The sequence below is a fragment of the Magallana gigas genome, chromosome 1 (genome assembly GCF_963853765.1).
Source record: "Magallana gigas chromosome 1, xbMagGiga1.1, whole genome shotgun sequence".
In the NCBI taxonomy this organism is placed as follows: Eukaryota; Metazoa; Mollusca; class Bivalvia; order Ostreida; family Ostreidae; genus Magallana; species Magallana gigas.
The window spans coordinates 5,796,699-5,820,316 of record NC_088853.1 but is presented as its reverse complement, the minus strand read 5'-3'; the positions used below and the strand labels follow the sequence as shown (position 1 = coordinate 5,820,316).

General features: G+C 32.0%; 1 protein-coding gene across 1 annotated transcript in view; it reads left to right on the top strand.

The window, feature by feature from the left end:
• LOC117687527 (uncharacterized) overlaps positions 1–19,912 on the top strand; it is a 70,566-nt gene extending 50,654 nt beyond the window's left edge. The window contains exons 33-57 of the mRNA XM_066084846.1: positions 770–880; positions 1,117–1,227; positions 5,035–5,145; positions 5,380–5,490; positions 6,411–6,521; positions 7,708–7,818; positions 8,910–9,020; positions 9,934–10,044; positions 10,681–10,791; positions 11,817–12,701; positions 12,786–13,066; positions 13,247–13,333; positions 13,430–13,810; positions 13,915–14,000; positions 14,106–14,169; positions 14,254–14,439; positions 15,719–15,945; positions 16,249–16,501; positions 16,591–16,755; positions 16,843–17,011; positions 17,441–17,631; positions 17,944–18,183; positions 18,394–18,508; positions 18,827–18,962; positions 19,373–19,912. Of these exons, the coding sequence (XP_065940918.1) occupies positions 770–880; positions 1,117–1,227; positions 5,035–5,145; positions 5,380–5,490; positions 6,411–6,521; positions 7,708–7,818; positions 8,910–9,020; positions 9,934–10,044; positions 10,681–10,791; positions 11,817–12,701; positions 12,786–13,066; positions 13,247–13,333; positions 13,430–13,810; positions 13,915–14,000; positions 14,106–14,169; positions 14,254–14,439; positions 15,719–15,945; positions 16,249–16,501; positions 16,591–16,755; positions 16,843–17,011; positions 17,441–17,631; positions 17,944–18,183; positions 18,394–18,508; positions 18,827–18,962; positions 19,373–19,544 (4,637 nt within the window). The 3' untranslated portion in view covers positions 19,545–19,912. The remainder of the gene's footprint in view (positions 1–769; positions 881–1,116; positions 1,228–5,034; positions 5,146–5,379; positions 5,491–6,410; positions 6,522–7,707; positions 7,819–8,909; positions 9,021–9,933; positions 10,045–10,680; positions 10,792–11,816; positions 12,702–12,785; positions 13,067–13,246; positions 13,334–13,429; positions 13,811–13,914; positions 14,001–14,105; positions 14,170–14,253; positions 14,440–15,718; positions 15,946–16,248; positions 16,502–16,590; positions 16,756–16,842; positions 17,012–17,440; positions 17,632–17,943; positions 18,184–18,393; positions 18,509–18,826; positions 18,963–19,372) is intronic.
• Positions 19,913–23,618: the final 3,706 nt, after the last annotated feature.

The following is a 23,618-nucleotide window of genomic DNA, read 5'->3' as shown; positions in this document are numbered from 1 at the left end:
AAATATTATACATCATATCCATTTTTCATTCTAACAAAGTAGACAGGAAAAACCGTCGGAATTGTTTTTATTCTTTATCTTTATCATTAAATATGGAAGCAAAAATTTGATCATAACGAAGGAAGAAAAAGAAAAAGTCTAAAACTTTTTAGCCGTACTTCCCACTTGATGGTTCCTATGGTCTTTTAATTTGACACAGAGTGCATTAGCTATATACTCAACAGGATTGAAACATAGCGAATGTAATGTCATATGTACCCGAAATACAAATTCCTGAAAAATGAGAAAAAAAATCTTTTGATTTTTTTCATGCTTCATTGTCACAAATAAAAGGACAACATTGATTTTAACGAAAAAAAAAACAAATATAAAGGAATAATATAAGTCTTGACGTACTTCCAATTTGATTATTCAAAACGATATATTCATATGTTTCTGTTCAATTGACACTGAATGCATTAGCTATGCAATAAACAGATTTAAAACATTGCAAATGTATGGTCATATGTACCCGAAATGCACAATTACTCATATCTAAAAATTTAAATTAATTGAAGTCTTTGTAAAACAAATATTATATCGAGAAAACATAAAAACACTATTATATTGCTGATATAGCAAGCAGCATCAAATTAAAACATAAAAAAAGAGATTATTTTTAAGGTTTTTTTAGATTTGAAGAAAAGGAAAAAAAAACAGGCTTGTCAAATAAGAGCAGTGAATATAATCTGTTTTAAAGAAAAAGTCTTTCATCTTCGTTTTTTTCCAGATTTTTGCTCCATCAATGAAACATGCTATAGTGACGGTCAGACACAAGTAGGAAAAGACTGTCTTGCCTGCGAACCAATTTCAACACGAACCAATTGGACATTGAAAAATGGTTAAATTATATTTAAATATAACTGTTTATTTATATCATGCTGAGTTAAAAGATCGTTAAAATAAACATTAAATGCATTTATCTTGCCAATACTTCACTAAGTTGAAAAACCAAGTGAGCTCTCTTGATCACATTATGTTTTAGTTTCCCCACTTGGTATTAAAAAAGTAATGAAACGATGTTCAGTTATCAAGTTTTGATTAAGATTGAATCATATCTATATCTCTTTGTTATAGATTACTGCCTGATAAACGAGTTGTGTTTTATAAATAGCCAATCTAATGAATCCAATCCTTGTCAGCTTTGCAACACCTCACAAAACAAAGAATCGTGGACGGAAAACCCCGGTATGTACTTGTGTAAACCTTGGTTATTTTAATAATAAACAACAATGCTTATGTGACTCAGCAATCTTTTATCTTTCGTGGTAATTCAATCATGTTATCGATCAATAAATAAATGACCTAAAATTATGGAATTTAGACTTTGACAGCTTAATCTAAGTTTTAAGGCAAGGTAGGTGCACTGCAGATCTTAAAATCCTTTTGACAATTTAACACACCTTCTGCTACCTTGACTCTATTCAAAAACATAGAACACCCTCAGAGTCAAACCAGTCTATCTGGTCAGTCATGTCACATGATAAATTAGCCAATCGCTCACCAAACTTCTTGCGGGAAAATATTAATTCAATAAAATCACAAAATACTTGATAAATACCCTTAACAAACTCTCGTTATTAATAATCTTAGTAAAACGTTTATCAACACACACTATCTTCTTTATTAGAAGTAAATACATTTAAAAACTAACTTTTAAACTTTAAACATATATTTCGCTATGTTACACTTGTCTTTTGTTAACTCATTGATTTGCATTAACAAAGGTTTATTATTTCCTTATTAAAATTTCAAGAATATGAAAGTTCGGTAAAACTCGTCGTTTTTCTTATCTCGTTTAAACTAAGATTTGATTTTTATTGATGATAAATTTACACATATGGTATATTTAAGAAATAAAGTTCGAGATTTCGTGAATGTTGCAGAATAACCTCCGAGGTCGAGGAATGTTGTTTAGAAATATAAAAGCCAAGGCGAAGCCGAGGCTTTTATCTTTCTTAACAACATTTTGAGATCAATGAGGTTATTATGCAACATTCACGAAAAGAAGAATTTTATGTCTATTTTACTAACAGCTACGACAATCAGTTGATCTGTTTAACTATAGAGAGAGGAAGTAAGTCATATTTTCAAGCGAGATGAATATGATTGGATGAGCCAGCTGTTCCGCGTAACCCAATAGTTTTTGTTAGTAGTAACTTGTTTGTACATCGGAATCTTTGTTTACAAATACATTGATCGCAAACTATCGGATTGGAATGCAGACGATATATTTTTTCGATGAATGAAATGCACTTAAATTCTTTATGATTTTTTGGTATTAATTTACATTAATGAATTCGATAATTAACGTATTAATTTGTAATTTTATCTGGACGAACAAGCAACAAAAATGTGTTGGGAGAAGGTCTTGGAACAGCTGCGATTACCTCTTTAACATAAACATTAAAATGAATGCATATCGCTCTAAAGGACACTAACCCGAGTTATCATTTTTCCTATAAAGAGCATGTTTTTAAATTATAAAGTCATGATCGACTCGAGTTTGGTATTTGTCTTAGATCTGATAATTCTTTGTTGACGTTCGTAGTATAATGGTGAATAATTTCCAAGGTATCTCCAAGGCAATAACTGTAGTAGAAGGATAAATGGTTTCTTTATGAAGTTGACGATCAAGCTTAATAATTATGTGGTTAATAATTATAAGATATTCTAAACAAGATAAAAATGTACCGAAATTAAAATCAGAATGTTCAAACTAACACATGTGATAAATAATCAGATAAAAAAGTTTTTAAAAATATATAACGTTAACTCCATATTTCAATTATTAGTTTACATTCAGGGTGTCTGCGATCAGACGATAGAGGAAAGATAGAAAACAGAAAAATAGCATTTTCAGATTAGATCAACGATTGTATTTTTTTTAACTTAACTGCTTCGTATTGTTGTTCTAGATTACTGCTCCAATAATGGTACATGCTATAGTGAAGGTCAAACACAAGTAGGAAAAGACTGTCTTGTCTGCCAAACAAATACAACGAGAACTAACTAGACATTGAAAAACGGTTAATAGATATTTAAATATAATCTCTTTTAAGATCATGCTCAGTTAGAAGATCGTTAGAATAAACATGAAACTACTCTGTCCTGCCAATACTTTACTTGGTTAAAAAACCAAGTGAGCTATTTTGATCAAACTATGTTTTACCCCCCCCCCCCCCTTGGTATTAATAGAGAAATGAAACGATATTCAGTTATCAAGTTTTGTTTAAGATTGAATCATTACGATATCTGCCTGTTATAGATTACTGCCTGATAAATGAGTTGTGCTTTATGAACAACCAATCTAATGTATTCAATCCTTGTCAACTTTGCAACACATCACAGAGCAAAGAATCGTGGACGGAAAACCCTTGTCTGTTAATTTATTTGTGTATATACTTGTCGTCTGTTAACTCATTGATTTGGCAATTGCATGTATCAAGTTTTAGTATTTTATTATTGAAATTTTGCGAATATAGATTTTCGGTAAAAATTATCAGTTATCTTATCTCATTTATGCTTCTATCTGCTTTTTATCGATTATCAAAACACGAATGTTGTATATTGAGAAATAGTCTCTTTATGAAGTTGTCGTTAAAGCTTAATGATTATTAAATATTTATAATTATAAGACATTGTAAATAAAATAAAGATGTACCGATATTAATATCAGAGTGTTCAAACTAAGATGTATTAGAGAAATAGAGGATATCTATATTGTGGGAGTTTATATTTGCTTTATCCATCGAGTTGACAGGTGTATATATTAGCGAGGTTTGCCGGGCGAAAATAACCATTTCAACGTATTTGATAAAGCAAATATAAAATAACACAATTATAGATGTTCTATTTATCTCATACAATATGATTTATATTAAGAAGCTTTTGAGACAGTCCCTTAAGTGACCCGAATTGATTTTTTTCTTTCAAAGATTAAAAACGATGATACAACGTTGTGTTATGCGGTTATTGTGACTTTGTGCAAAACAATTTAATACACAATTTCTGAGATAAATCGAGCTGTTTTAGGTAAAGGTTCACTGAAATAAACATTTAAATAATCTTTTAGCTCTAAATAATTCTTCTTAGAGATTATTTATTTGATTAAATAGAAATATTGATCAGAAGACTTGAAGAACCAAGTTTGTTGACATACTCGTTAGTTCGAATCGACTCGAACGAGGAACAGTTCTTGATATTTTATAACACAAACACCAGCCTAATGATTCGAGATTGAAAATAGTGAATAAGGATGCTTACTGGTGGTGGACTAAAAGTCTAAATAAAACATTATTTCGGTACGTTCTTGTACATAAACACAACCAGTACGCTCTGTTTTCATCGCGTCGTCTGGTTGAACTCCTTGATAGTTAACGTTATTTGCAGTTTTTTTAAACTACACAAAGCAAATTAGAAGTTTGAGGGGAGCTAAACTTATCAAACGTGTTTTGGTTACGGTTATGTATAACTTTGCAAACAAAGTGTGTTTGTGTATGTGTGAGGGGGGGGGGGCTTAAGTCCGACTCCCATAATAGAAGCCAATGCTACGCAGTTATGTGTTTTCCTTCATATTTGTAATTTAAGTCTTAGACAAAATACATTTTTTATCAATTTTGAAGTAGATGTAGTTATGTTCTAAGTACTAGCAACTCTTCGAAAATAGGTCACTGAAGTGTTAAAGCGAGGGGCTGTGTCAAAAATTGTTCGGACCGGAAGTATTTGTTAAAGCATCACCCGTTTGATATAGCAAAGGTTTATTATCACACGGGTTATATTCACCACACGTATGAGATAAAATGAGGTAAAGATTTATAAAAATATAAAAAGTTAACACTATATTTTGATTATTAGCTTGCTTTCAAAGTTTTTCAAAGTTTATATGATCAGACAACAGAGGATAGACATAGAACAGAAAAATAGCATTTTCAGATAAGATCTGTGTATGAAATTGTTTTATATTAATTTAACTGCTTTTAATTGTTTTTCTAGATTACTGCTCCATTAATGGTTCATGCTACAGTGACGGTCAAACACAAGTAGGAAAAGGTTGTCTTGTCTGCCAACCAAATTCAACAAGAATCAACTGGACATTGAAAAACGGTTAATAGATATAAAATAGAATTGTCTTTAAAGATCTTGAAGAGTTAAAAGATCGTTAAAATAAACATTAAACTCCTCTGTATTGCCAGTACCTTACTTGGTTGAAAAACGAAGTGAGCTATTTTGATCACACCATGTTTCAGTTTTCCCCTTGGTGTTGATAAAGTAATGACACGATGTTCAGTTATCAATTTTTGGTTAAGATTGAATCATATCTATATCTATCTGTTATAGATTACTGCCTGATAAATGAGTTGTGCTTTATGGATAGCCAATTTAATGAATCCAATCCTTGTCAACTTTGCAACACACCACAAAACAAAGAATCGTGGACGGAAAACCCCGGTATGTTAATTTTTTTGTGTATATGTCTTGTTAATTTTTGGGTTTGCATTTACCAAGTTTTCAAAATTTCGGAATTATAGAAGTTGTTTTTCGTATCTCATTTATACTAGTATCTAAATTTTTAATGATGAATAATATACATTTATTGAGTATTGAGAAATTGTTTCTTTATGAAATTTTCGATCAAGCCTACTGATTATATGGTTAATAGTTACACGAGATTCTAGACAAGAAAAAGATGTAACGATATAAGAATCAGAAGTTTAAACAAGTATTCCTTTTAAAGGAATGATCGGCATGTGTTATCATTGGTCAGCTATGTTAATGTAATGCGACAGCATTACGGTACATGCATTAAACATGATAAATAAGATATACAGCGCTGATTTGTTCATTTCCGAAATTGCAATGCATGGATAAGCTTTACTTTTTATAGTAGGCGAATTATACTTCCGATTATTTTTCTTACGCATACGTGAAGAAAACAGTGATTTGAATCATTATGCATGTAACTGTATAATTTAATTAATTTGAAGGCAAACGCAAAAGAGTACAATTTTTAGTAATTTACGGGATTTATTCTAATTAAAGATTGTAATGAGTTTGGCATTGCCTAGAATATTGCAAAGCGCAATGCGTGCGTAGATAGTAAAATTTGCCGAATGCCTCATATGGACACAACTGTGATCGGCCGAAGCCAATCACAAATATAACACATATCAGGGAAAAAATGAGATTAAAAAGTCGTATAAAGATATATAAATTTAACACTCTATTTTAATTGTTAGATTATTTTGAGAATTATGTAATCAGACGACAAAGAAAACACAGAAAACAGAAAAAGAGCATTTAAAAAAAAAAAAAAATTATGATTGCAATTGTTTAAATTTTGATTTAACTGTTCCTTTTGTTTGTTTTAGATTACTGCTCCATTAATGGTTCATGTTATAGTGACGTCCAGACACAAGTAGGAAAAGACTGTCTTGTCTGCCAACCAAATTCAACAAGAACCAACTGGACATTGAAACACGGTTAACAAATATTGAAAAAGAACTGTATATTAAGATCTTACTGAGTTTAAGGACTCTTAAAATAACCATTTATCTTCTCTGTACTTTCTATACCTTTCTTGGTTGAAAAAGCAAGTGAGCTATTTTGATCACCACTTGCTTTAGTTCCCCCTTGGTGCTGATGAAGTAATGAAACGATGTTCAGTTATCTATTGTTGGTTTAAGATTGAATCATTGAGATATCTGTCTGTTATAGATTACTGCCTGTGAATGAGTTGTGCTATATGAATAGCCGATCCAACGAATCCAACCCTTGTCAACTTTGCAACACATCACAAAGCAAAGAATCGTGGACGGAAAACCCTGGTATGTTGATTTTTTTGTGTATATGTCTTTTGTTAACTTGGTGATTTGCATTTACAAAAATTTTCTACTTCCTGATTAAAATTCGAAAATATAGAAATTCGGTAAAAATCATCGTTTATATTATCTCTATCTTTCATGCTAATATCTGAGTTTTATTTATAATTAATATACATAAATGGTATTCAGAGAAATAGTTTATTCATGAATTTGTCGAACAAGCTTAATGGTTATGTGGTTGATAATTGTAAGAAAGTCTACACTAAATAAAGATGTAACGATATTAAAATCAGAATGTTAAAACTAAGACAGATTAGAAATAATCAGATCAAAAAGTTTCATAAAGATATGTAACGTTCACACCATATTCAATAATTAGTTTACTTTCAGAGTTTATGTGATCAGACGACAGACGAGAGACAGAAATCAGAAATAATAGCATTTTCAATTAAGATCTATGAATGCAATGTTTTTTTTTTGTTATTTAACTGCTTCGTTATTGTTGGTCTAGATTACTGCTCCATTAACGGTACATGCTATAGTGACGGACAAACACAAGTAGGAAAAGACTGTCTTGTCTGCCAACCAAATTCAACAAGAACCAACTGGACATTAAAAAACAGTAAATAGATAATGGTTTAAATATAACTGTTGATCAATGTCATGCTGTGTTAAAACCTCTTTAAGCTATTATGAATATTACTTTTTTACTTGATTAAAAACTCAAATAAGCTATTTTAGTCACACCATGGTTAGTATTTTCCCTTAGTATTATAATTTTTTGAAATACAGTTCATTTTGTGTCTGTTTAAGATTGAGTCATTACGATACCTGTCTGTTATAGATTACTGCCTGATAAATGAGTTGTGCTATATGAATAGCCAATCTAATGAATCTACTCCTTGTCAACTGTGCAACACATCACAAAGCAAAGAATCGTGGACGGAAAACCCTGGTATACTATTTTGTTGTATATACTTGTCTTTTATTAACAAATCAGTTTGCATTAATGGCTGAACATTTTACTTGGTTTTTAAACTCAGGTGAGGGCGGGAGTTTTTATTTTAGAAGTGTGAAAGCCTCCAGGGCTTGCATCCTACCTTCAGTTGGAAAGCTTCTAATTTCAATGCACTGGAAGCAATTTTAGGCACAGGAACTGCATACGCTATCGCCCGTTTCCTGCCTACATTTGGTTATCTTCCAAAAAGTATAATCAATTCCTGATTGATTTTTTATTAGAATGAAATGTGTAGTCAAATATTCATTTATTAAACAAAAGTTTTGCTAAAAAAAATATTTAACTATTTTTCTTTTAAGATATAAATTTGACATTTTTTATAGATTACTGCCTTAAAAATGACTTCTGCTTTATGAATAGCCAATCGAATGAATTTTTACAACAAAAATTTCAATGGTAAAAATAAGATGAAAACCATCGTTATATTTAACTTACATGTATTTACATAGGGTTGGGCAATTGTTCATACTTCAGACAGAAGAGAATAATTAGTGTCGTTATACAAACAGTTATTGAATCGAGAAAACAAAAAAATCAGTGTTGTTTTGCTTATTTGGCAAGCAACATGAAATTAAAACTTGTAACCAAGAAAGACAGGGGAAAATAGACGACAGAAGAAATAAGCATCATTAATTGAGATGAGTTATTTCTTCAATTTTCGTAAGATAATGTCTTCCATTTTTGTTGCTCTAGATTATTGCATCATTAACGGTATATGCTATAGTGACGGTCAAACACAATTAGGAAAGGACTGTCTAGTCTGCCAACCTAATTCAACAAGAAACACTTGGACATTGAATAATGGTTACTAAATATCTTAACATCAATCTTTTTAAGATCATGCCTCTTAAAGTGAACAATAACCTTTGGTTGTGTCATTATCTTACTGGGTTGAAAAAAAAATCAAGATTGCTACTTTGATTGTATCATGCTATAGTAATTTGCAATGGTATTTATGAAATTCATAAAACGGGATAAAATTGTTTATTTTTCAATATGTATTTTCTAAAGCGCTTTTTTTTTTATAGATTACTGTCTGATAAACAAGTTATGCTATATGAATGGCCAATCTAATGAATCCAATCCATGTCAACTTTGCAATGCTTCACAAAGCAAGGACTCTTGGACAGAAAACCCAGGTAGCTTACTCAGTGCACAATCAATTGTTATCGTATTTGTTTCTATTTACCACTTTTTTTTTAACTTAAAAGAAAGGATTTTATAGGTGGAAGTTAGATTATTAATTAAAAAATAATCTTAAGTATTGTCCCATTATCACAAGGACACATGATAACTGATAAGGATACTGAGAGGTATTTAGTATGAAGTGGTGATCAAGCTTAATCGTTATTTGGCTGATGTTTATAAGATAATCAAATTTGGATAAAGATATACCAGCATTGACAATATAATGTCAAAATTAAGATACAATACAGAAGTTAAGAGACAAATCGTAAACGTCATATCTATATTCTTCACGTAGAAAAATACATAAAGCAGTAAGAATTTTATCATATATCATCAACACCTATAGCAGGAAAAAAAAAGGATAAAATATAAGGACAAAATAATAAATTGTACCGAAAACAAAAGAATAACAGTCTGATACCTAAAAATAAAGGTTTTAAATCGTAGAATGCAAAAATATAATACATGTATGGTATTGCTCATTTAACAGAGAGTGTCAATTTTCTCAATATTCTTTCATACTTGATTTGTTTCCAAATATGCATTACCTATTACTAATAAAAGCATAAATCGACATTATCATATGGCAGTAACTACCCACGAGAGATTCAATTACCTGACTGAAAAATCCTTTCATATTATTCATGTTTCTAAAAAAAGAATGACTTCAGTTATAAAACCAGTTATTGTGTCGTGTAAACAACATGAATCTAACGTGTCAATGAATTTTGTCAGATAAGAATAAGGTGAATAAGATAAGAAGAAAACAAATATAAAGAAACATAGAATAATGTTCATTTTCTGGTCATAATTATGATATTTTTAATTTCTTTTACATTTTTTATTGTTTTTACGTTGTTTTAGACTTTTGCTTCATCAACGGTACATGTTATAGTGACGGTCAAACACAAGTAGGAAAAGACTGTCTTGTTTGCCAACTAAATTTTACGAGAAAAAACTGGACACTGAAGAATGGTTAATGAATATTAAAATATAGATTTGTTTTAGGATTGCTTACGGTCAACATCTAGTAAATGAAAGGTGTAAACAGGTTCATAGAGTTTAAGATATAAACTCTTTTAATGATCCTTTATAACAATAGCTTTGTTAGATAATGTGTACTGGGGCTAACATATTTGGTAAACACAATGAAAAATCATGTTTAAAACTGTCATTTACAATGAAATATGAAAGAAATAAGAAACAAATTTCGGAAATCTGTCCAATGTTGACTAATAAATATAATATATCTTATATGCTTACAGTCTCCAAAAAACGGAATTAAACAAGTTCTTGACCTCTTATTTAAAGTGATGTGAAATTGATTATAGGTATCGGAATTACTTTTCCCATGATTTAACAGAATCTCAAGAAATTGTTTAATTTTCCGGTGTTTTTTTTTGTATTCTATTTTTTTATAAAGATATTTCTGAATTAAGAAACCCATTAAAGGGAGCATTCAACTTGTTTATCCTGTTTCATTGGCTTACTTACTTCAACGATCAAATTTTGGTCACACCATGATTGGGGTTTTTTTTAATGTATTTTCAATGTATTTTTTATATTCGTTAATAAAACAGTGCTCAACTATGTTTGTATTGCTTTTTATAGATTACTGCCTGATTAATGAGTTGTGCTTTATGAATAGCCAATCTAATGAATTCAATCCTTGTCAACTTTGCAATGCATCACAAAGCAAAGACTCTTGGACGGAAAACCCTGGTATGTTAACTTTGTGTATTTACCAGGTTTTTTTTGAAGGACGTACTAATCTTTTGTAAACTTATCGAGTTTCATTTAGCGAGTTTGTCTTTTCTATCTTGAAAATGATCTGCGTTCCTGTTGATAGTTCTCAGGGAATGCATCTGAATGTTAAAAGTGGATTATATCAAACCTGTATTTTATCGCATGTTTTCTTTACATAGATGCTGCCGTTAATGCTAGACGTACAGAATTCATTCATATTAAAATCCAATATCAAATAATCAGCAGTTTTAAAGCTTCGTTTTAAGTAAATGACTATTTATGAACTAAGGTTTGGAGACTCTCCCTGCTTCGTGTAAACAATTTAATGAAGAAATTTTAATGCATGTAAAACTAACTTGGCGCAGGTGAAAGATCAACACAATTTTAGATAATTTTACGTACAATTGGTAGAGAATATAAGTGCCATTGTGTATCGTGCTTGGAAAACCTACGGATTTACCCAGATTTTTTTGTAAATGGATTTTGATTAGTAAAAATGTGCATTATTTTGATGATTCTGTGGAATGTTTCACCAATTTCTTCCATAAATGAAATATCTATTTCTTTCCCAAGCAAGAACTTCAAAGAAAATGACCTAACGAAGGATTTTCCTTAAAAATACGTTTGTTTTAATGTCATTAATCACCTGTGCCGATGCGATTTAAATAGATCATTTACAATATTAGGATTCGCTCGTCCCGTGATTACGAAGTACACATGACGTCACAATAATGTATCAAATATAATGTTTAACATCGATGTCAATAATGTTACAAAGATTTTAAGAAATACTCCCGGTCAAAGTATTTTTGCGATGATTCAAATAATATCGTTTTCTAGCCGTATTTTAGCATCAGGACGCTTTAACATTGCTGCGTTTTGTCAGTCTTAAGTACTTAAAAAAGAAATGATCAAAGTTTATTTTTTTTTAATTATCATGCATTAGCAATATGCCTTTGTAGACTGTTCAGCAGTTAACTTTATTTGTTCTATCAATATAGATTGTTCAGACATGATATCGACCGAACCCTCCGCTGCTTCAAGCTCAGAACCTAGTACTACAACACCAGAACCTACCACCACAACTCAAGAATCTACCACCAGAACACCTGAACCTACCACCACAACACCAGAACCTACCACCACAACACCAGAACCTACCACCACAACACCAGAACCTACCACCACAACACCAGAACCTACCACAACAACACCTGAACCTAGCACCACAACACCAGAACCTACCACAACAACACCAGAACCTACCACTTCAACACAAGAGCCTACCACAACAACACCAGAACCTACCACCACAACACCAGAACCTACCACCACAACACCGGAACCTACCACCACAACACCAGAACCTACAACTACAACTCAAGAACCTACATCAACAACACCAGAACCTACCACCACAACACCTGAACCTACCACAACAACACCAGAACTTACCACAACAACAACAGAACCTACTACCACAACACCAGACTCTACCACCACAACACCAGAACCTACCACCACAACACCAGAAACTACCACCTCAACACCAGAACCTACCACCACAACACAGGAACCTACAAATACAACGCTAAAACCTACCACTTCAACTCAAGAACCTACTACCACAACACCACAACCTACCATTACAACTCAAGAGCCTACAACAACACTAAAACCTACAACTTCAACGCTAGAACCTACCACTACAACTATTGAAACCACCACAACACAGGAATCTACCACTACAACACTAGAACCTACTACTTCAACTCCGGAACCTACAACATCACCAGAACATACAACCACAACTCCGGAACTTTCCACTACAACACCTGAACCTATCACTATAACATCGGTTCCATTCACTTCAGAACAACCTAATTGTATGTTATACAAAAACCTGTATGCGTCTACATTATTCCAAAGTAGAATTACATATAAAACGGTATATTTGTTTTTTTTTCTAGGTATAAACAGTCCAGAAGACGTGTCAGTAGAGTATCATAGTGTATCATGGATCAGTACCAATGAAACAAATACCACGACAAAACGGACCGTGCACCAACCATACATTAACTTCAAATGTATGTTTGTGTTGCTACAAGACGCACCAGTATTCTACAAGATTGAGTGGTATGTCAACAATGCCACTTTGATCAGAACTGTCACAGTGTCAGAGGCTGATATTGGTCAGGCTACTTTGTCATCTAATGATCTGCCACCACTGAACCAGACGGCAGGACTTCAGGTATGTCAAAATATCATTGATAAAAACAATATTTCACAGTATCAATTTTTACATTATGAAAAAAACAGCATAGATATATTTCAAAGTGCTTATGATGACAACAGTTTTGTTTTCTATTTAACTTCTATATATATATATATATAATAAGATTACTGTTTTTATTCGACATTTCTCTTCAAGATTCAATGCACAGTTAGTGTGACAAAAGATCTTGCGCCTGCAAATTGCAAACGTAAAACTAGCCCCGTTTTCTTTGCTGGGATAAAGGTATAATATATATACATGTATTTTTGAAAAAAAAAAGTTTTGAGCATAATCTGTTTAAAACATAATATAAATACGGTAAAAAAAATTTTATTTCAGGTTAACCAAGCATATCATAATATTTTGCGGAAAGGTAAAACGTCTATAATGCTGTACATGACAATTCCTTACGTTACAAAAACCGAAGTTGTGAATGGGCACGTTCAACCACTGCCCGCCTTGGCAATATATCCCCTTCTTCCTCAATCAAGATCCAGCTGCAGAGGTTCTATTGGCGTCGATAAGTGTGTTATTGAATTCAAAGCCTTTTCTTTCAATGAGAGACAAATGTATGAGTCTTATGACTGGAGACAGAATCAAACACTTGTTTTAAATCACGTTGACACAAATGGATATGAAATTGATCAATCCATGACGGTACGACTGAAGACCAGGTCAGATGGTAATACGTTTTGGAACAATTTTAATCATAACATATCGGTAAGTTGATTATTTCTAATGAATTCCTCGGTACATGTAATGATTTGTTTGGTATAAATTTAAATGGCTATTTTTATTGTAATGTTCTATCCCTGTTGCTTTAGATGACAATCACAGATTATAATGAATATTGGAAAGGGACGTCGTGTGGCTCCAAAACTGATCCCCACATGTATACGTTTGATGGAGTGTAAGATGTCATTATTATTATCAATGTTATCATTTAATCTCTATAACGGCAAAAACAATTATTTGTTCAAATTGTTAGCAACATATAATTGAATTTCGATTTCAGATCATATGAAAATCACATAGAGGGAGAATTCATCTTATATCGGAATATGTTATATAATCAGGAGGTTTGTTTTCTTTTCATCTTGAAGTTTGAATAATTTGTTATCGAGAAGCACGTTTTCAAAATGATCTTATCCCCTTTTTATTAGGTACAGACTAGACACAAGCAGTGTCACCCTGATTACAATTTTCCTCACTGCACATGCGCAGTATCTGTTCAATCAGGCCAAGACGTTTTTCTTGTTGATCTTTGCGGGGACATACAATTCGTTGATTTTCTCAGCTGTAATGACAGCGTGATTCAAGTCTACAAAATAAGTGACAAACTCTACAAGGTAAGAATAGGACTATCAAATTTAACATACATCAAAAACTTGTAATTAGGGTCTTCCGTTTCCAACGGAAGACCCTATTGTTTTTGTTAGGTTTCTTTTTCTCTATTTTTCACTATTATTATTCTTTTTTTTCTTAACATTTTTCTTAAAACTCAAATATCTCAAATATGCTACAATGGATTTTTATGAAAATTTCAAGAATAATACAAAATATCAAGGTCTTTTATCATGTACATTTTTGTTGATGACGTCACTTCCGGTCGGCCGTTATATTCGTTTTTCTTTTTGTAAAAAGTGATCCTGTCCTCCCTTTTTCGCAAAAACGATTAAAGATAGAAAATTGAAAGTTTCAGGAATGATAGATTTTTGAATTTCTAAGGCCGATCAGGTAAAACAACGATCGTCCGTCACTTCCGGTCCGCTCAAACAGCATTTTTGGAAAATTGTATTTTAAAATTTTTTTAAATCAAATAATCTACAATTTTTTACCATCAGAATATGTTTTAAACTTATCAAATTTTAAAATGAGCAGGTCGTCCGTCACTTCCGGTCGTCACCGGAAGTGATTGTAATATTTCGATTTTTGGAAGCATATGCGTTTTGTTGACATTTTTGTACTGAATACAAAACTGAAAACCGTTTTAAAATCGGACAACGCATTGCAGAGATATTGAAGTTTAAAAATGACGTTTTCCGGAAATCTGCATTTCGCAGTGTAGGTTGAAAAATTAGTTTAAAAGGAAGTTAATATGATAGTAAATCGTACCAAATGTCAACAGTTTAATTGAACCCTATCAATTCAAAATCAAAGGTGCTTTCAGGTAATTCAGGCATTCTCGAGAAATTAGGCGTTAAGGTGTAGCGAGAGTCTGAGTAGCTCAGTCTATAGAGTCATGGACATGGCCCAGGTGACCCGAGTTCTAGCCCCGATTGCCGCAATTTTTTTTTACTATTTTTCGCTTAGATTTACGATTTTATCTTTGAAGTGATAAGTTTAATCTAATCTATTCAAAAATCGGACGGAAGACCCATTCGTTGCTCGCAACGAGATCGTGTCTAGTTGTACCTATTTTCGGGATATCAATCCATATGTTTTCATATGGTGTGCTAATTTTAATATCTACAAGAGGGGATGTGAAATATAAACACGCACTTGACTAAATGTATATTTTGGCTTCATAGTTACATGTATGTGTTAAAAAAAGAACACACAATTTATCAATATAAAGTATTATGTTTGTGTTTGGTGTTCCACCTAGCTATACAATTTTTTTTAAAGATTTCTTTACCTACTGGAACCTACGTGATGGTGTCCCTTGTTGAGTGGCCTGTCCAAGGATCCTGGCAGATAGACATTGATATCTATCCGTCCTTGTCTGATGTTAATAACACAGTTGGTCTCTGTGGAACTTTAGACGGAGACCGCGATAATGACTTCAAAAGACGGAACGGGGACACAGATAATGTGAACCTGGAATATCCGGATGACTTCTCAAATTCATGGAAGTACGTAGTTTGTTAACAAGTTCTTTACAATAGATGTTTAAATGGGATTAAAATTATTAATGTGAAACCAGTTGTAGGGAGCTACTATTCCCTGATTGGGTTGAATCTTTAAAAACTTTACCTTTAAATAAAACTCGAGTAACACACCTTCAACGAACCTTTTACGAACAGCCCAAAAAAAGGATAACCGGATATACAATAAATGTTCACGTGGTGTTTTGGGAAATTTATGAAACATTGATGAAATTGACACTAACTAAAACTACAACTTGATTAACCATATCTTACTTTTGAATATTCTAGGGTGTTAGGTGATGAAAATTCGTTGAAAGAACCACTCTCTACGAGACAACCAATTTCGTCAACCCTTGATAAGATCTGCATGTGTACTTCAAATGGTGATCAGTGTTTATACAATACTTTGATGCATTGTTCAACAACTGTTGAAAAACAATTCCTATGCACCGCGCTAACAATTCAAACTTCAGTTTCTCGTAAAAAGAGAGATTTATCAGGAAAATGGATACCTCCCAGCCTTTCAGTGCCAACACCTTTAGTGAGTTTTAATTGTTTACATTGAAGAATTATAAAGTGAAATCAAAATTAAGCATGAGCTTAAGCTATGTGTTTATTTACTTTTTAAAGACAAGAAACAGACGAGATGTCCAATTCAACGCTTCAACTTCACGGGAAAATGCAGAGTCAGTTTGCACCTCAGCTTTTGAAAGTTCTGGTCCATATAAAACATGCCAGGACTATGTCAGTGACTTGAGCAATTCATCACTTTCAAACTGTATAAACGATGTCATTGTAAGTACTGTTATTTTTTTTTTCCGTTGACAATAGTCTTTGACATTTTCTTACACGGTTTGTTTTAATCAACATACTCTATTTTAGATGACAAGTGATTATAACATCACAGCAATCCATATTGAAGCGGCTCTACAACAATGTGTGACTTTTGTTGGTTTGAACACAACACTACAAAATGCTAATCCAGTCGTTACTACTAGCCTACAGAATATTTGTCCTAGTAATTGTAGCGGACACGGAGTTTGTAACAAGGGTATGTCAAAAACCTTTCTGCGATGCGAAATTTTCATATATATATATATATATATATATATATATATATATATATATATATATATATATATATATATATATATATATATATATATATAAAATGCAATAAAAGGAAATCTGCAAATTTTTGTTTTAAATATTACTGATGATTATCACGGGTAAATGTTATATCAACGTTTAAAAAAATAGTCGGAGTTTTTAAATTAAAGGTTTAACTTTATTATCAGTGTCATCAGGAAATTTGCATCATTGGTTATCTTGTTAAAATCTTGTGTAAATGGTAACATAAAGCACTCAAAGTAAAACAAGGCATTTTGCAAAACAAAGCGCATATTTTAGGCTATCTTTAAAAAGTTCGTTTAATATTTTTTTTTGGTATAACATAACTTATCTAAACATTGTGTTAAAGGTAACTGTTCGTGTGAAGTTGGATTTGGTGGAAGTGATTGTTCCTTTGACATCCTGTCGCCACCAGTTATCTGGGAATCAACACCAAGTGCCATTTGTGACAAATCTCTGAATCAATGTTCCAGGGTTTACCTCAAGGGGCGCTACTTCCTGGAAAATGTGGATAAAATTTGTTTCTTTAACAAACAATCAGTAAGTTGAGACTTGTCCTATTCTGTGTTTGTTTCTTTTAAATAGTTCATATTTCGGACTTTGTTATTTAATTAGTAGCCTTATATTAAATATGTATGTCACACATCATACTTACTTTCATTCTTTATTTATGTTTGATGAATGTGATATCTAAGTACTTAGGTAAAGCACTTGTTTATGACCAGTATAATTATGATAGTCATTTCATCACCTTTATATGTAGCTTATGGGCTTATTTTTTCACCAATATAACATGTTTTTCTCTCTTTTGTTATTACTTGTTTTTCAATGTGACATTATTTTTATTTAAAGATTCGCCATGATGGATCAATGTCTGCTTTTACTCAACTAGAGAGCTCCCTAGAGGAGGAAAATCTGTTTATGGGATCATGTTCCATACCAAGCGATGACGTCACTTCCTGGGTTACCAAGTACATGTTTAATGTGTCCTATGACCGTAAACAGTTTACTCAGTCGTTTTCGTTTTATACTTATCAATCTGAATGTCAACAACACTTAGTGGAAAACGGACTTTACCATTTTACATTGAAGGTATATTTATTGAGTGATGCAAAATCGAGAAAAAAAATTAAGCATGTACAAAAACATCTTGAACCATGTCTTTTAAATCAAAAGTCCGATTTTTCGAATTCTCCTTTTGAACGCATATGATGATTATATTTTTGTTATTTTGATATACAAGTACCTGTCTTTATTGTATTTTGAACGAATCAAAATACATGTACTTATTTTTTTTTTTAGCAAGAATACTGTTTTATTAACAACACATGCGTTCAACTGGCCGCTGTTAATCCTGAAAATCGATGTCAAAAGTGCAACCCAGGCAGAAACAACTACCAATGGTCTGGAATACAAGGTATTTTGAAATGAAAATATCTTGGGTGAAAGAGTATTCATTCTGATATAAGTGTAAGCACATGAACACAAAACTTTTTTACTAAAATGAATATATAATATATAAACTTATGGACTCTAAGACAGTGTTCTCCAAAACTTTGGTATTAAGACTAAAAAGATGAATATTTAGCTTACAAATAAATTGTCAAATCGGTCGCAATAATGAGCTAATGACGCATAATGTTTGGTTTATTATCAACTGTATAAATATACAATGACAGTTGAATAAATGCCAAACGGTCCAAATTGCTAATGTGCATTGTATCTCTATCTACAGATTGTGAGCCAACAACATCACTAAAACCATCAACTTTATCCACCTCCACTGTTGTTTACATAGTCACTGCATCAGTTTTGGTTTTTCTTTTTGTGGTTGCAATTGTCGTAGTAATAGGAGTTTGGAAATATCGTAGGTGAGTGGAATTATTACACGAAAATAAACATCCATCTAGGGATTACCTTTGTGAAGTCATGCGCGGATCTAAAGGAGGTGGGTTTTTTTACCTGATCTGACCCCCCCCCCCCCCCCCTGAATATTCCTCTCTTTTCCTGAAAAAAAAATGTAGAACTGAACATGGATGCGTTATGCTTATAAACAGAATAGGTTTAATAAGAAAACAAGATTATGATCAACATTTTGCAGGGTTTTTCTTTACTTTCTATGTAATACAATAGATGTAAAATCAATGATTTAAAGCAATAGAAATATGGGCATAGAATCATTCTCTGTGGATTTGATTTATAAAAACAGATTTATACACATATATCATAAAATAAATCCCTTTAAACACGTCTAAAACAATATGAATCCTTTTCATCACAGGTCCAGGCAGTACGCTGAGAGCAGTGAAGATGAGAACACAGAGTACAGAAGGGATGTTGCCGGTAAATCCTGGATGCGCTTCTTTGATGACGGAAAGTTCCCATATATACCTAGGGGCAGTCGTTATTCTGCTGAGACTTATTCCAGTTCAAAAACTGAACGATTTTATTAAAATCAAGTACCAATGATAACTACAGACTGTAATCAAAAAACTAATATTCTGATTGTGTTTATATGATTCCTAATCATATATCATGTGCTATCACATCATGTTTGCATTTCCCTTTTCGTTAGTTGTGATGAAACATTTTTATTTTGAATAGTAATGAACATTGATATCAAACGATTTGATTTTATCGTATAGCAAAATTCATTCATCTCAAATATAATTTTATCAACAACTACAGTTGTAACACAACATTATATTAAAACCCTTTTGACCATCAAACTAGCTAAAACTAACGCATTCACGTCTCATTTTAACTCTTTATATCTCTGTAGATTGTATTGTTCAGTAAACTTTACCATTATGAATTACTAGTAGATACATGTCACTATGATAAATCATATTTACATCGTTGGTTATTGTGTTGTTCTATATTTTATATATTGACAAGGGGGTTAGATATATGTGATCTGCACTTGATCTCAAACCAATGTTACTTTGTGATCAACTTAAGATCGCTATATAGTTACACAGACATGCACAGTCTTACCAAAACCTCTACCACAGCAGCTTTCTCATGTCTGGGATAAATGTCTGTGATGAAGTTTGCTGATAGATAATAGCTATAATTTGCGATTGATCTAAAACGTGCATAGTATATCAATGTCGGGCGCATCATCACCTGCTTATGGTGTTTTTGTCTCTCAGTTAATTCGATAGACAAGGGCATGCTCTTTGTATGAACAGTTTTTAAGGTGAGGCAAGCTACTGACAAAAAAGTTGATATAACAGGACTATCATGCAGTCTTGTTTTTCATCATCTTTTTTGCAAGTTCTCGATACAACGACTTTTTCCAGCAAATACAATCTTCTACTGGGTCGCATGCTTACTGACGTTTTTCATACTGATTGTTAGACCATAATTAATCATCTAATTGTTTACGGACTTTTCCGTTTTCCCCCGTTTACAACGAAAAGTACATGGCGGGTGCAACGGGTCAGCAGAGGATGCTTACTGAATTTGTATTTCGTTTCATGGACTTTTGAGATAGTTGACAATTTGTTACTGTCAATTTTTCATTACTTTTGTTGGATGTTAGTTTATAACTTATCTTGACCAGAATGCTAAATGCTTGGTAAAACTCTTCATCAGGCAAAACAACCCATTAACAGGTTTTAAATTAAAATTTGTCTTTAAAACAAGTATTTCAGTTATGATTTCATAAAAAAATATCTATTGTTAAAACGATTTTTTGCAATAGCTAAGCAACCACTTCGTAGTCATGTGTTAAGACCTATATCAACCTTTATTGGTTCTTTAAATGAAAATATTTCCCCATTGCCACATTAACTATGAAATTGACTTCATCTTCAAACAATACTGATCAATATTTCACAGCACACATTATTGTATTTAAACTCGTAATATTGATATCATTTCCTTAATATCAAACATAATTTCCTTATCTTATCACATATCAATCATTCAATTTACATATAAGTATATGTTTTGAAAAATCTTACATAACGTATATTTATTTTGTAACAAAAGGGAAGTTTTTTTTTTTTTTATTTCTATATTTTTACAACAAATGATGTACAGTGTACACTTTGGTTACATTAATTCTTTTTGAGAGAATCGTTATCTATACAGATGATCCCCATTTTGGCTAAGTTTACCAGTGGATTCACCTTGAGCTGTTATAAGGGGGAAAACTAACCAGAACCATAGTAGTTTGAATCAAAATCGAAAATATCCGCTTGTCAGACATGTATTAGAAATCGTCAGTAAAAAGTGTTTCAGTTTTGTGTAAACAAAGTCATTCAGCATACCTGTAGTTGTGAATATCACAAATGATCCTCTCATCGGAACATTATAAGAATTATTTTTTTTAACATATTACTGTATTATTTTTAACTACATGTTTCATTACACTTGTTTAATTTCTTGCTTTGAAAAACAGAATCAAAACAAACATGTTTACGCTATTCTAAAAAATATAAGTTTGTCTTCATCTAAAAAACTTACAAAGGTACATAGATTGGCACACTGTTTTATTTATAAACATTGTCTTCTTCTTCGTTTAAGAATGTGCAACATCAATGTAAAAGTTACTGTAAAATAAAAAAACAACAAATGTTGTATATATAGAAAGTATAAACAATCGGGTATGTCTATGCTGATGTCTAAACATTCCGACTTGCTTTAAATTCTGATGCAATATATTTTTATATCATAGATGACTGCCGTAATGTTAATGTGTAGGACAAAATTATATCGTTTTGTGAAAAAATAAACTACTTCGTTAAGCTGCAGTTTGATGCTGAGTCCATCACAACATATTTATCTGTTGTTCTAATCACGCGACAAAGAGAAACGAACAGAAGAAGAAGCAATAAACTACTCCGTTGTGAAATCATGTGGTGTGGTATAATATGGTCACATGACGATTGTTATGCCAATGGGTATAAAAGTATTTTCATAAATAGCTTAACGTGAAATTATAATAGAGATGAGAAATGCTTAACATAAAACTAACGCGCCATGTGCCCTTGACTAAATTGCCAATATGATCATAAGCATAAAAGTATAACACTCTCCAATATCATTTGACACCTATTTGCAAAGTGTTAAGTTACTTAAGATGGTTGTTAATCATCATTCAGGGATTTCGTTTTGTAAATTTGAATCACAAATAGGTACAGATAGAAAATGAATGTTGCATCGTTACTACAAGTTGAAGGTATGTTTGTTATATGTTGCATTTTAGGTTTACGCGAGTTTGATTAAAATCAATCAATTGAAGCTAAAATCCAAAGTCAACCAATAGTAAGTCAGTAAAATCCTGAGAAGACAGAAACCAAAAGCCAAAACTATATTAGAGAAGCCAAAAGTGTTTATATTCTAATTTTTTTTTTTGATTTTGGAAACCAGCTGCCATGAAATATGGAATGTGATATAACAAACAGTATTAAAAAAAAACAACTCAAAGGATAATACTTTAAAAAAAAAACAGGAGCAGAGCACACATGGACCTCAACAAAATTTAGAGGTAGGAACAAATGCCGTGGAGGAGTGAGCATCCTCTGCTAACCCGTCACATCCGCCGTGTGCTCTCTGTCGTAATCAATTTCTCCTATTTGTAGACCATCACTGGAACAAAATTAACAAACATCTGGCAGTTGTTTTCCGATTGTGTAATTAAAACATTTTCAACTGTAATGTTTTCTGTTGTTTCTGTAATGATCAGCTGCAAATAGGACACTGATTGTTCACGATAGGTATTGGCCTCTTTTTTAAAAACCAAGTGGGACGTCTATTTCGAATATTCGTGAGGGACCATGTTTATTTAATGTTATCTTAATTTCCCCGTGCAAAAAGCTACAATACTCGTTGTAAGAATACTATCAGTGTGTCATGTTTAATTTGTGTATAATTTATAACTCCGATTTGAACAAGTGCGTAAATTCATATTTGATGCGCAAAAGGACATCGCTATAAATAATGCTGATCAAAGAAAAGTAAAGGATCAGAACACAAGTGTCCTCTTGTTGTCTTGCCAATGATGTTTATACTTCGATAGAAATTTAATTCTGAGTAAGTATAAAACTTATTTTTTGTAAATAAGCTTTTGACTCAGAGTTTATATTGGGTTTTTTCCGACAAAATATAGATCATACTATGACAAGTGTAGGTTATGCAGTAGTAATTCTGGAAAAAACACAGGATGAATAGCTATCTTTAAGATCTCCTTAAAGATAGCTTAAAGGTGTTATAGGTAGCTTAAAGACGGTGTTTAAGCCACCTTTAAGCCATACATGGATATGCTGCTTAAAGGTGGCTTCAAGAGGGCTTAAAGGCAGCTAAAAGACTGTCTTTTAAGGACAACCTATTGGTTCAAAATGTCCCAACCTCTTTAAGCCACCTTTAAGCCATTTTAAACAAAACTGTAACAGTCTTTATTCAATTTTCTGTTTATTTACCGACAAAATGTATTAGCTTTATGACAATTTAATCAGTTGTAATCAATGGTGAAATATATTCAACTTTTATGCAAATTATTATATTATTTTTTAAAA